This window comes from Scophthalmus maximus, chromosome 5 (genome assembly GCF_022379125.1).
Source record: "Scophthalmus maximus strain ysfricsl-2021 chromosome 5, ASM2237912v1, whole genome shotgun sequence".
Classification (NCBI taxonomy): domain Eukaryota; kingdom Metazoa; phylum Chordata; class Actinopteri; order Pleuronectiformes; family Scophthalmidae; genus Scophthalmus; species Scophthalmus maximus.
The window spans coordinates 23,526,596-23,537,778 of record NC_061519.1 but is presented as its reverse complement, the minus strand read 5'-3'; the positions used below and the strand labels follow the sequence as shown (position 1 = coordinate 23,537,778).

The 11,183-nt window shown below is 42.2% G+C and overlaps 2 protein-coding genes across 2 annotated transcripts; one reads left to right on the top strand and one right to left on the bottom strand.

Moving 5' to 3' along the window:
* Positions 1-171: 171 nt before the first annotated feature.
* Positions 172-4,418, bottom strand: txndc12 (thioredoxin domain containing 12 (endoplasmic reticulum)). Its single transcript, XM_035633493.2, has 7 exons — positions 4,183-4,418; positions 2,840-2,900; positions 2,506-2,558; positions 1,792-1,865; positions 1,602-1,671; positions 1,336-1,419; positions 172-1,069 (listed from the first exon to the last, which is right to left on the bottom strand). Exons 1-7 carry the CDS (start codon positions 4,280-4,282, stop codon positions 990-992), a joined length of 522 nt encoding a protein of 173 aa, XP_035489386.1. The 5' UTR covers positions 4,283-4,418; the 3' UTR covers positions 172-989.
* Positions 4,419-5,814: 1,396 nt separating this feature from the next.
* LOC118310508 (transcription factor BTF3 homolog 4) lies at positions 5,815-10,958 on the top strand. The gene is made up of 6 exons (XM_035633494.2): positions 5,815-5,914; positions 6,478-6,538; positions 7,930-8,043; positions 8,545-8,746; positions 10,335-10,394; positions 10,476-10,958. Exons 2-6 carry the CDS (start codon positions 6,485-6,487, stop codon positions 10,520-10,522), a joined length of 477 nt encoding a protein of 158 aa, XP_035489387.1. The 5' UTR covers positions 5,815-5,914; positions 6,478-6,484; the 3' UTR covers positions 10,523-10,958.
* The last annotated feature ends 225 nt before the right edge of the window (positions 10,959-11,183 follow it).

The window sequence follows — 11,183 nt, the reverse complement described above, 5'->3', positions numbered from 1 at the left end:
TGTTCATGCGCGTTGCCAACGGCATAGCACTGGGGGGACAAAGGGGACAGAGTACACAGGGTAAATATTAGAACGCACATAGTATCATAAATTCATAAGCATCATAGCTACATCATATACACCCCTGCCTGTGGCTCACACGGACCCTGGGAACAATCAAAACGCAAGTTACTCAATACAATAAACTTTTATTTGCACACTGTGCTGTGTACATGTATAAAATACATTGAGATACTCAAACCGATGTTTCCATCCCTCATTCTAAGAGGCTGGTTTTTAACCGGTGGTGTCACTTCACAAACGGCAAAAACAAACTCAAACCACAAAAAGTTATGCAGATACAGGATAATTAAGAAAAGATAAATTTGCAGGATTAAAATGAAATTATTATTTTTAAAGATTTGGATAAGAGAAAATCAGAAGTACAGTGTGAATACTGTCACAGATATAATGAACGGCACCGAGGAGTATCTTTGGAAGCACATCACTGAAGGTGTTGAAGTATTCATCTCGGCTTACGTGGACAACTGTATCGTTGCTGTCGGGTGAAAACATTCAGACGCTTCCGGTTCCAACTTCGTGTTCTTCTACGACGCGCTTGCGAAACAGAAGACGTGACCGTTTCCATCCAGCAACAGATGAGAGTTATTAAAACAAGCTACTGGTTACCTTGGCTAGTGTGAGTCGTTCATATCCTCAACAGACCGTACATTGGCATTTTATTTTCTATAACAACCGCTCCATCACAAATAAAACATGTACAAAAAGGTATGTTGGCATGTTTTAAAACCAGGACAAAAAAAACCCGTTCCCTAACACAAAAACAAAAGTTTGCTCGGTGAGATGGACCCCGCTGTCTAAAGTATGAATATAAATATTGAAGTGGGGATGGAGAAGGTTGGTGGTGGTGGGGAGAGTGTTGCAGTGCGCTCTGGGGCTCAGGTAGAAGAAGTGTAGCCCTTACAGCCTGGCTCCCGCCTCTCGCCTCCTCATAGCTCATCTACAGTGTGACCCAGCTTGAAGGCGTCGCCGGTCAGCTTCTCCTGCGCCTCCTTCATGCCGGAAACAACTGAGGAGGGGGGAGGGACAGTGATATTCAGATCTACTTCAGAGAGAGTTCACATAAAGTCCACACCACAAATATTTGGACACAGAGACATTTTCATTGGGGGGGGGGGGTTCTTCAGACTCAATTATGCCATTTTCAGTCATGAAATATCCAAAACAACTGCGTGGACATCTGAAGATCGCAGCAGGAGATTGTCCGAGTCTGAAGTTATCACAACGGCAGTGGACAGTTCCCCGTAGGTAAATACTCGTTCTCGGACCCGTTACCTTGTTCTGCGCTGCTGTAGAAGTACTTGTAGTTTGGATTCCCGTTCTTGTTGGTGATTTCAGGATGGACTTTGCCGCTGGGATCTTTGAGGTGAAGAATGATGATGAAAGTTGTTTATTTAGTTCAAAGTAAAATCCAACAAACATATGAACTTCATTATGGATTCATTCGTTGTTTGGTCGAGACATAATCAGCCACTGCACATTATCCAGAGGAATCCTGAACAGTGTTTACATGTGGGGGGCCGACTCGACCCCCTACGTACCCAGGAAAAGAATCCGAGGAATGTATCCACCGTCGGGGCTGAAGGCCTCGTCCTTTGGCTCCTCCTCGTCCTGTTGAGATACGACACGACGGATCATTTAGGAGCCTGGGAAAAGGAATCTGAAACACCTGAGGTGCGTTAACGTCGTGTAACAGTTTTCTGGAAATCGCCGCTGTCAACATGTTCTTACCTCCAGGTTGATCATCACAAAGTTGTGGGCCAGCTCAGAGATTTCCTTGGACTCGGCAAATTTGGGCTTCAGTGCTGGTGGAAAAAAAAAAGAACGACACACTTATTTATTATCTTCTCGCCCCCGCCCCCCAAATCTAGGACAAAGAGGAATGATGTCGCGGCAGACTTCTCGCTCTGCATCTCTAAAATGATGCTGGCTCGAGAGAAACACGTTCCGCAGTTTCAAGATTAAAACATTTGCAGAAAGAAAAAGTTCGTTTTCAGATCAGCTTTTCCACAATTATGACTCATCTTCAGGTCATGACAGTTCAAATGGAGTGCGAGACCTTTTTTTCTTTTTTAACTCTGGTGTTGAATAAAAAATAAAAAAGTCAAATGCAAAACCACCTCTGTGAATTAGCCTCCAGCTTTTAATGATCATTCCTTGTTTGTCCTGTCCAACCACATTACAGGCTGCGCTGTCTGAGCTTGTTTAACTAAAGTTTTCTCGTCCTGGCAGCAACAACGGCATCTACCTGCAATATGCTAAAACTGAATCTCACTTATGATGGCAGTTGATGTTGAGATTCCCAAGAGCAAAAAAAAAAAATGTATATATATATTTACCATCAGCGAACATATTACCAATACCCTGACTTCTATCAATCAAAGAGTCCAGTCGACCATTTACTTCTTTCTTTATATAACTGAGCGGGAGAGAACGTCGTTTTACCTTTGCAGGCTCCACACCAGGTCTTGTGGACGATGACCATGAGCGGCAGGCCGCTGTCGACACAAACACACGAGAACGTTTGTCACGCGCGCGAACATTGAAAATCGATAAGCTGCGACTTTAGTGAAATAAAAACAGATGTGATCAGAGACTTTATTGAGTCTCCGATCGGGTGAAATTGAAAATGAGAAGTGGGATTAAGGTGACAGGAAGTGTTTTTGAGACATATCAGCGCCCCAGTCGCGTTCACCCAGGAAACGTCGACTCGAGGACGCCTGGACTCGGCCGTCAGGTGCCTCGGGAAGCCTCTCAGCCAGGATCGGTGTCAGCTCACCTGGCCTCGGCTTCTTTTTTCCCATCGTCCAGTGTCCTCCAGTGGATGTTATCTCCGAAGCCTGCGGGGCAATGAATGGAGGAACTGGTTGTATTATATTTCTAAGCACAGGGTGGGTCTGCCCTAAATACAGCATCTGTACAAAAGACGCTACGGTCAGGAAACTGGCAAATAAAATAAAACACAATGAGGGGTAATTCAATACATCAAGCTGCGGGGGGGGGGGGGGGGGGGGGGGGGGGGAATATGGACCCACCTCCGACACCTATCACTACCACACCAGCTCGCAGGCAGGACAAATATTTAATAAAGCAATGAACTGTATTGTGATGCAAAACATGAATCTTGGTCTGGTAGTTCAGGTTTTTCTTTCAATGATTTTACATGTAGCATTATTAATCCATCAAAAAAAAAAAAAGTGATGTTACTGAGCCACTAGTCGTTGTTTATCTTACGTTTATTTTATAGTTTGTAACATCTATATTTGTAAAGAAGAAAAAAAAAAAATACACTCATACAGTCAGGAGAATTGTTTTTTAATCTCAGTTTTGCCATAACTTTTTCTTAATTATCCAAGGTTATTCACCAGACTTGAAGTGCTAAGATTTTTCTCCAGCCCAACCAATATGGATTTTTGGAGGCCGATGCCGATGTTAGGGAGTAAAAAAAAAAATTCCGATACCTAAAAACAAAATCTATAGAGCTTGAAAATGATAAAGAAAATAAACATACTTATTTTTTTATTTTTTTAACATAAAGTGTCAACAAAAACACGCATCTCTTTTCTGCATTGATCATTCTGTGAAATAAAAGTTAACATATCAGCCGATTTATTGTGACCTACAGTGACCTGCAGTGCAAATCTCAGGCAACCCATCAAACAATACATGAAAATATCAAAATGAATCATGGAGATAGACAAACTTGAATAAAGAAGTATCTTCAATGACCCCAAATAAAGTCAGACAATCTGCGTTTCACTTTTTAACGTGACTTTTCTTTGTGAATTACAACAACACATGAATATTCCATTTTACTAAAATATTCCAATGCACTGTGTATATTTATACGTCTTGGAATCGTGAGCATTTTCGTCACATTATACCGGATGATACAACGAGTAATACATGATTTCTTCAGAGGAATCTCACTGGGGGGGAACTCGTGGTGACATTAACGACACCGTCGACTTCCCTGATCCGGCACCAGGACACTGACTGACACAAAGGCGGCGGAGAGACGTTCACTGACCGGCCGGGCTCTGGGAGCGTGTAACCCCGCTGCACGTTCGTCCTTCTTAAACTCTGCATATACATATATCTATATATAAAACACCAACTCACCTTTCCCGCTGGCCGCCTGGACCACATCCTGAAAACACGTCAGCGACAACAACACCTGCAGAGACGAGAACAAGCCGATTTTCACCAGAGAAGACTGCATCTTGTTTTGTCTCTCGTCTCTTTGCTTCCTTGCAGCGGGAGGCGAGCAATGGCAGTGACGACCCGGATGTTCAACCTGCTGCACTTCACAATAAAAGTCTGGTGTCCGGTAAAAGTTGTTCGGGTGCGTGTGGGCTCTTGGGTGCGTGTGGGCTGCTGCTTCAGCAGGGATTCTTTTTCATTATTATTTTTTTAAATTTCCGGGGTGGGATGGGATGGGGGTGGAGAGGCCGGAGGGGGTGGGGTGGTTTAAAATGACATCACACCCCCACAACCGCGTGCTGCAGCCTCGACTCGTCAAGGTAGACGACGGGATGTTGTAATCAGACCGGAAGTTCGCACGAAAGCAACAGTTTAAAAGTCCAGAAGCACTCAACTTTTTTTTTTCTGGAATCAAGTTTCCAACCTGGAGGCAGAACTCAAAAAAAATATCAATTTTTATCTGCAAACTTTAAAAATGTAGGTTATAAACATAACCTAAAACACAGGGGCGTAAAGTGAAAAAAAAAATACTGTCAATGCACCAAAGAAAAGAAAAACGTTCCACCCCTGTCTAATGCTCATGAGTTATTCATGATTAAAAATATCCTGTAACCTCACAGAGAAAGACTTACAGAGTGATCACAGTATGTTGAGAAAAGAATGGATCGATTAAAAGAAGAAAGGGGATCCCACTGAGACGGCATGAATATGGGCTCCTGATTTTTATGGGAAATCTGAATCTTATAGTTGCTTGATTCCACTGTCAGAAAAATATATACAATAACTAACTATACTACAACAACAAACAATCAATCGGTTCAGGGATTTTTCAAGCAAACGTGGTGTGAAATGTTCTAATATTTAATTTCCAAAGAGGAAGGGTAGGAGTATGGAGGTGAGAATCACAGCACGGTAGATATATTTTGTGTGCAAGAGACCAGGTGGAACAGGAATATAAGACCAGAGCATCAGAGGTGGGTTCAAACTATTTGTTTTTTATTATGGTGTGGATGAGAGGAGGAATGTGGTATCGGGATACTCCTGAGGGAAGAGTATGTCGAGAGGGTTTTTGGAGGGGAGGAGGAAAGTATGTTGAACTGGGTGATGAATGAATGAATTTTTAAAAATTGAGATTGAAGAAAGACAGAAGAACTCTGAAGTGTGTTGGATGAGGTGGTGGAGAATGCACCTGAGGAGGAGACAGGTGATGAGGAGGTGATGGGTGGGAATGGTGCCAAGGACAGAAATGTGGAAAAGGATGGAAATGGCTGTGGTTAATACATATTTCAAGAAGAGGGATTCAGCCTGAGCAAGATTACCTTGGAGGTCAAGAGAGGGGAGGCAGAGCTTGGGAGGTTTACACGATGGTAGTAAGACCAGCTGTGTTGTGTGGTTTGATGAAGCAGGAGAGGCGAGACTGAAAAGGTCTGGACATGTGTGTGGGGGAGAGACGGTTGCTGCTTTTTGGGAAAAGGAATCTGAAGCTGAAGCTGCCAGACAGAGGAATTTGCTTGTTAATACGTTTTCGATTTTATTGTGAAAATCCGAAGCGGAAGCGTCTTTTACTGCTGCGTGTTTAAGCTGCGCCGTATCAGCCTCATTAGCAGCGAGAGCAGTGCAACGGGGCTGTCAGTACATTTCGTTATCAAAGGTAAAGGAAAACAAATAAACGTAGATATTTCATTCCGTCGCGGACGTTCGAGTCGAATCGCATCGTCGTTTGACGTCGGGGCCGTTTTCTTGTCCGCCGCGAAACCAACAAACAAACAAAAAAACCCAGGTCGTTGTATCTTGTTTCTTTAGCCACCATGCTAACGTTAGCCACATTAGCTTCATAGCTAGTTAGCAACCAGAAGCTAGCTTCATTCACGATACGATCGCATGGTCATTTTTTAAAAAAAGTCCGGCTCTGTGTACTTCTTCTTCATCCCCCCATTTGATGTAACGCCGCGCGGCGCTGTCAGTGTTGCTCGCCGGTAGCTGTCAGCGGATCTCTCGGCTGTTTGAGCAGCACATGATGCTAACGTGAGGACAAAATTGAGAATGATCGTAGCTAAGATTGCTTAATCCACGCTGTGCGCTCCGTGCGTCTCGGCAAACAATCGCATGGTTCTGCCCCTTTAAATGTGGACTTCGTGTTTCCTTATTGTCGCGTGGAAAATGTTCATCAAATTAACGAAGTTGTGTATTTTTTTTTTATTTATGTAAAACCAGAAACGCCATGAATCAAGAGAAGCTCGCCAAACTTCAGGCTCAGGTCCGGATAGGTGGAAAGGTAAAGTCTACCATTTTTTTGGGGGGTGGGGGGGGGGGGGTGTGGCAAGGGCCCTGTAATTACATCTAATCTTTTAAAATGTACCTATTTTATTTTATAATTAAAATAATCCCATCCAAGATTCATTTTTTTTCACGTTTTTTTTTTAGTTTACCACCTGAGCTTTCAGCAGCCATCGCATGGTCTTCATCAGTAGAGAGAGAGAGAGAGTGAGTATGTTCAGCTGTCACAGAAGTGGATCTGCTAACACAGAAGTGCCACTTCAGCAGCTTGTTCATGGTGTCCTGCAAATTTTATTTTGAAACTCTGATGAAGACCATGTGACACGATTGGAAGTCTGAGGAACTGGACTTGGAATATTTCATGTCCAAGGTCAAAAAAAAAGGAGCAGATTTTTGATTTTTGTGAAAATCACATTTTGAGGCGTCGGCTGAATACGCGACACAACAGCACATTTTTACTCGGGGCCCCTTTTTTAAAATTATGAATAATAAAAAAAAAAAAAAACAGTGCAATAATGTTGGTATGTTCATTAAGAATATGTCAGTCTGGGCTAGCTGAGTTAGCTCGGCATGTGCCAGGTCATTCCCCCTGACCTCAGCATTCCCTTTATAGGGATGAGGGCTGGGTGGTTTATCTCTAGCTTTGTTTCCATTTATTGTGAGGTCGTCGGCCTCACACTAGGTGGCGTCATTTTATTTTGCTGTAACACGTGAAAGGCCCTCGCCTCGTGCCTTTGGCCAGATCGCACCACGCTGAGAAGATCCTGTCGTTCACTCGTCCTGACAAAGACAGTAACTTCTCAGTCAGGCGCTGTTGTTTTTCCTGGGCGTTGGTCAGTGAGGGATCAGGATGTGTAAGATCTTTGTTTTGAGTCACTATTTGAGTTGTACAATCACTGGTTAAACATCTGGTGTAGTAGCACTTACTTTTTCTTTTCTGTCTTTCACTGCAGTTATCTAGGTGCAATGATCATTAAAAAAATACATTTGTAAATCATCTATGATGTCAATCATAGTGCAGTTCACTGTTTTGATAAAATCTTATTATAGAGAAGCTGCTAATTTTCAGTACAAGTCATGGTATACACAGTAAATTGGAATATTATAGTAAATTGGAATATTCATGTGTTGTTGTCATTTACAAAGACAAAAGCCAAATGTAAACATCAAAAGTCATGTTGAAAAGTGAAATGCAGATTGTCTGACTTTATTTGGGGTCATTGAAGATACTACTTTATTCAAGTTTGTCTATCCTCATGATTCATTTTGATATTTCCATGGTTGTGTTCACCAGGTCTTAAACTGTATGTGACATTTTGGCCCATTTGGTCATCTAATCCTTTTTTTTTTTTTTTTTTTTTTCTTCTTCCACACCTGTTCTGTCCTCAGGGAACAGCCCGCAGGAAGAAAAAGGTTGTTCACAAAACAGCGACAGCTGACGACAAAAAACTGCAGGGCTCCCTGAAGAAGCTGGCAGTGAACAACATCGCAGGGATAGAGGAGGTGAGACAGACGCACAAGATTCAAAGTGAAACATTTTTGTCAGTGCTGTTTTTTTGTTTTTTTTATGTCTTTTATCATTGTCTTGTCACAGGAGAGATAAAGGACAAGGCTCAAACTAAAGTGTTTCTCCTGCAGTGTCGTCTTGTTATTTCTAGAGTGCTTTTATCCAACAAGTTGCTGCAACGAGTTTCAGATAAATCAAAGCACAAAAATTTGATAATACTTGAGTTGAAGTCAAAAAGCTTTATGCACAAATTCCTTTTGTCTCATTCATTCATTCCTGCTGAGGCTCAATTAACCTGTTGAGTTTTCCCCTGAATTATTATAATTGTTTAGCACATTGACTTGTGTGTTTATTAAAATTGATGCACAGCTGTGTTTGTGCTACTTTTGACCCCTTCTAAAACGATAACAAAAATAATTCCAGCAGTTGATGGTGCAGAATCTTGTGGCAGGTTCAAGTCTGACTGTGTTTTGGTTTTCTTTCTCCCCCTCTCCCAGGTGAACATGATAAAAGATGACGGGACGGTGATCCACTTCAACAACCCCAAAGTGCAGGCGTCTCTGTCTGCCAACACCTTCGCCATCACGGGCCACGCCGAGACCAAGCAGTTGACCGAGATGCTGCCGGGCATCCTGAGCCAGCTGGGAGCCGACAGCCTCAGCAGCCTGCGCAAGCTTGCCGAGCAGTTCCCGCGGCAATGTGAGTGCGCGCACACACACAATGTCAGGGCATCATCCTGAATACAAGTGGATATTTTTTTGTGGAAATTATGTTTGTAAAGTGGAGGGTATCTCACATTAAAGGATGTGACAGTTGCATGTTCACATCACCTTCTGAATGGAGCGGACACCAGTGTAACTCCAAAGAGTGTTGAATTATGGGTCATTTTCAGCCTCACTGTTGTTCAGAAGTGTCTTCAGCTGTTTTATAGTGACACTTTTCAGACTTAGTGAACGTGAAAGGCGTCTCTCAGACCACTTCACAGCGTCTTTAATGCGGAACTGAACCGGGGTGAGAAAATGTGTCAGACGGCCAAGAATTACAACCGTCACAGATGACGGTATCGAAGCGCTGCAGAGAAAATAACTCTAATTTGCTTTGACGAGCCTGACGGGAGAGAGTGAGTCTGTGAATGAGAAGAAAAGGCTACACACGTATCTCCAGTTTCACTTAAAAGGTTTCAGAGATGTGGACATCGTTCAAACATTGACTAACTCATTACCTCCACCCAGGAAGTTATGTTTTCACTGCTGTTTGTCTGTTTGACTGAAGAAGGATAGCCCGAAAACTACTGGAACGATTTCTATGACACTTGTGCACGGGGGGGTCACGACCCAGGGAAGAACCCAGTAGATTTAGGAGCAGATCCAGATATACAGGCAGATCTAGTTTTTTCTTTTCACTTTCCCAATGGCGATATAGTGCATTAGCTTTGGCAGGGGCCTTCTACTTAATTATATTTCTTTAATTGTTGGACTTAATGTTTGTCTTCTGACATACTTTGACAGAAAAATGTATTCAGTTTCATTCTCATTTAAAATTTGGCCTTAAAAAGTCATAAATGTGCTGAATCCCTGTGGTTGATCTTTGCTTAAACAGAAACACAGTCGAAACACACGGCCTTTTACACGTCATCGTACTGATGCAGATTTGTGCGACAGCTCTCTGCAGCTCCATGTTGTTTGTTTAGAATCACCGCAGGTGAAATTCTGTACATGTGACTCAGAGAAGCAGGTCGCAGCAGCGAGGAAGACTGACGAGAGCAGCAGGGACTGTGATGAAGGATTATGAGCATGTAGAGACAGACTGGTGGTTCACAAGGGTGAAGGTGTCTCCTAGTGCAAGTCCAGCACACTGAGCATGAAGAGCTTGACCGCAGCAAATAAAAAATAAAAAGCAGTGAAGCAAAACAGGAAAAAGAAACAAGTTTTACACAAATAAGCATGTGATGTAATGAGTCCAAACCAAGGTCGGATCCATTTAAGGTGTCGTGCTGGAGCTTTGTATTGTATCACATGCTCACTCCTGATTTTAAACAGTCACATTTTTATTTCACTGAGCTCTTACAGGAAAAAAAAATGCCCATTTACTTTTGCAAACTGCTTCAGTGGCCGAGTTTTTTTTTTTCTGAAGGTTTCAGCAGATTTAAAAAAAACAAATAATTGACATCTAGAGTGAAATGGGCAGTGTGAATGTGAAACTGAAAAAAGAACACAACACAAGAAATAGTTTCTGTCAACATCGCGGCTCAACTTTGGATTCACTCTGTCTTTCATATATTTTGCAGCGATGGAAATGAAAGCAGTCAAGGAGGAAAACGCCGAAGAGGAGGATGATGATGTTCCAGGTATATATTTCTTTAATTTAATGAATTTAATGAAATGATTTAATGGGACAACTGATTCTGATGCGGTTTTCTGTCTTGCAGATCTCGTGGAGAACTTCGACGAAGCGTCCAAGAACGAAGCAAACTGATGAATCCTCCTTTTTTTCTTTTCCTCCGTCAGCCGTTTTTATTTTTTACCTCTCGCCGACTCACAAAAGGGCATTTCCTGTTGTGGGGGGAAACGGTTGTTTAAGGTGCAACTTATCATCTGCGGAGAGGTGAACCACTTTTGGTTCAGCCTGCCACAACAGCACGACAACAACAACAACAACAACATGCAGATATAGTAGATTTTGATTTCAGTAGGCGTTGATATTGTGGACACCGAAAAACAAACAAACAAGGATCTTTACGAATCTCTGCACCCAAAGGACTCAAAATACTTTAGGAAAACTCTAAGCTTTCTACATGGTTAAACATGGCTAGTATTTAAGAGATTGTTTATGAAATTACAATTAAAGTGAATGCGTAATTCATTTTACATATAGTGGTGGTAATGAATTTAATAAAACAAGTTTTGGGCTATTGGATTGTTTCTCTTTTCTTATTTGATTTTTTTGGATTTGATTTGGTCACTGGAAAAAAAAAACGTAGGGGGGAAAACAGTTGAACCAAAAAAGCTGCAGTGTTGTATTTTCCTGCTCTTTGGAGCAGTTCTGAAGTAGTTATTGATCTTCAGTTTAAAATAGAATAAACCACACGGTGCAGCGTTTCCTCTACACTTCCTTGAATTCATAGATATCCGAGCTG

Bases quoted from the DNA above. Each gene is read 5' to 3' on its own strand.
- txndc12 (XM_035633493.2), bottom strand. From the start codon at position 4,282: ATGCAGTCTTCTCTGGTGAAAATCGGCTTGTTCTCGTCTCTGCAGGTG. The intron at 1,866-2,505 runs GTAAAACGACGT...TTTTTCCACCAG, and splicing joins CTGGTGTGGAGCCTGCAAAG to CACTGAAGCCCAAATTTGCC. The intron at 1,420-1,601 runs GTACGTAGGGGG...TTCACCTCAAAG, and splicing joins TCCTCGGATTCTTTTCCTGG to ATCCCAGCGGCAAAGTCCAT.
- LOC118310508 (XM_035633494.2), top strand. From the start codon at position 6,485: ATGAATCAAGAGAAGCTCGCCAAACTTCAGGCTCAGGTCCGGATAGGT. The intron at 6,539-7,929 runs GTAAAGTCTACC...TTCTGTCCTCAG, and splicing joins AGGTCCGGATAGGTGGAAAG to GGAACAGCCCGCAGGAAGAA. The intron at 8,747-10,334 runs GTGAGTGCGCGC...TATATTTTGCAG, and splicing joins CGAGCAGTTCCCGCGGCAAT to CGATGGAAATGAAAGCAGTC.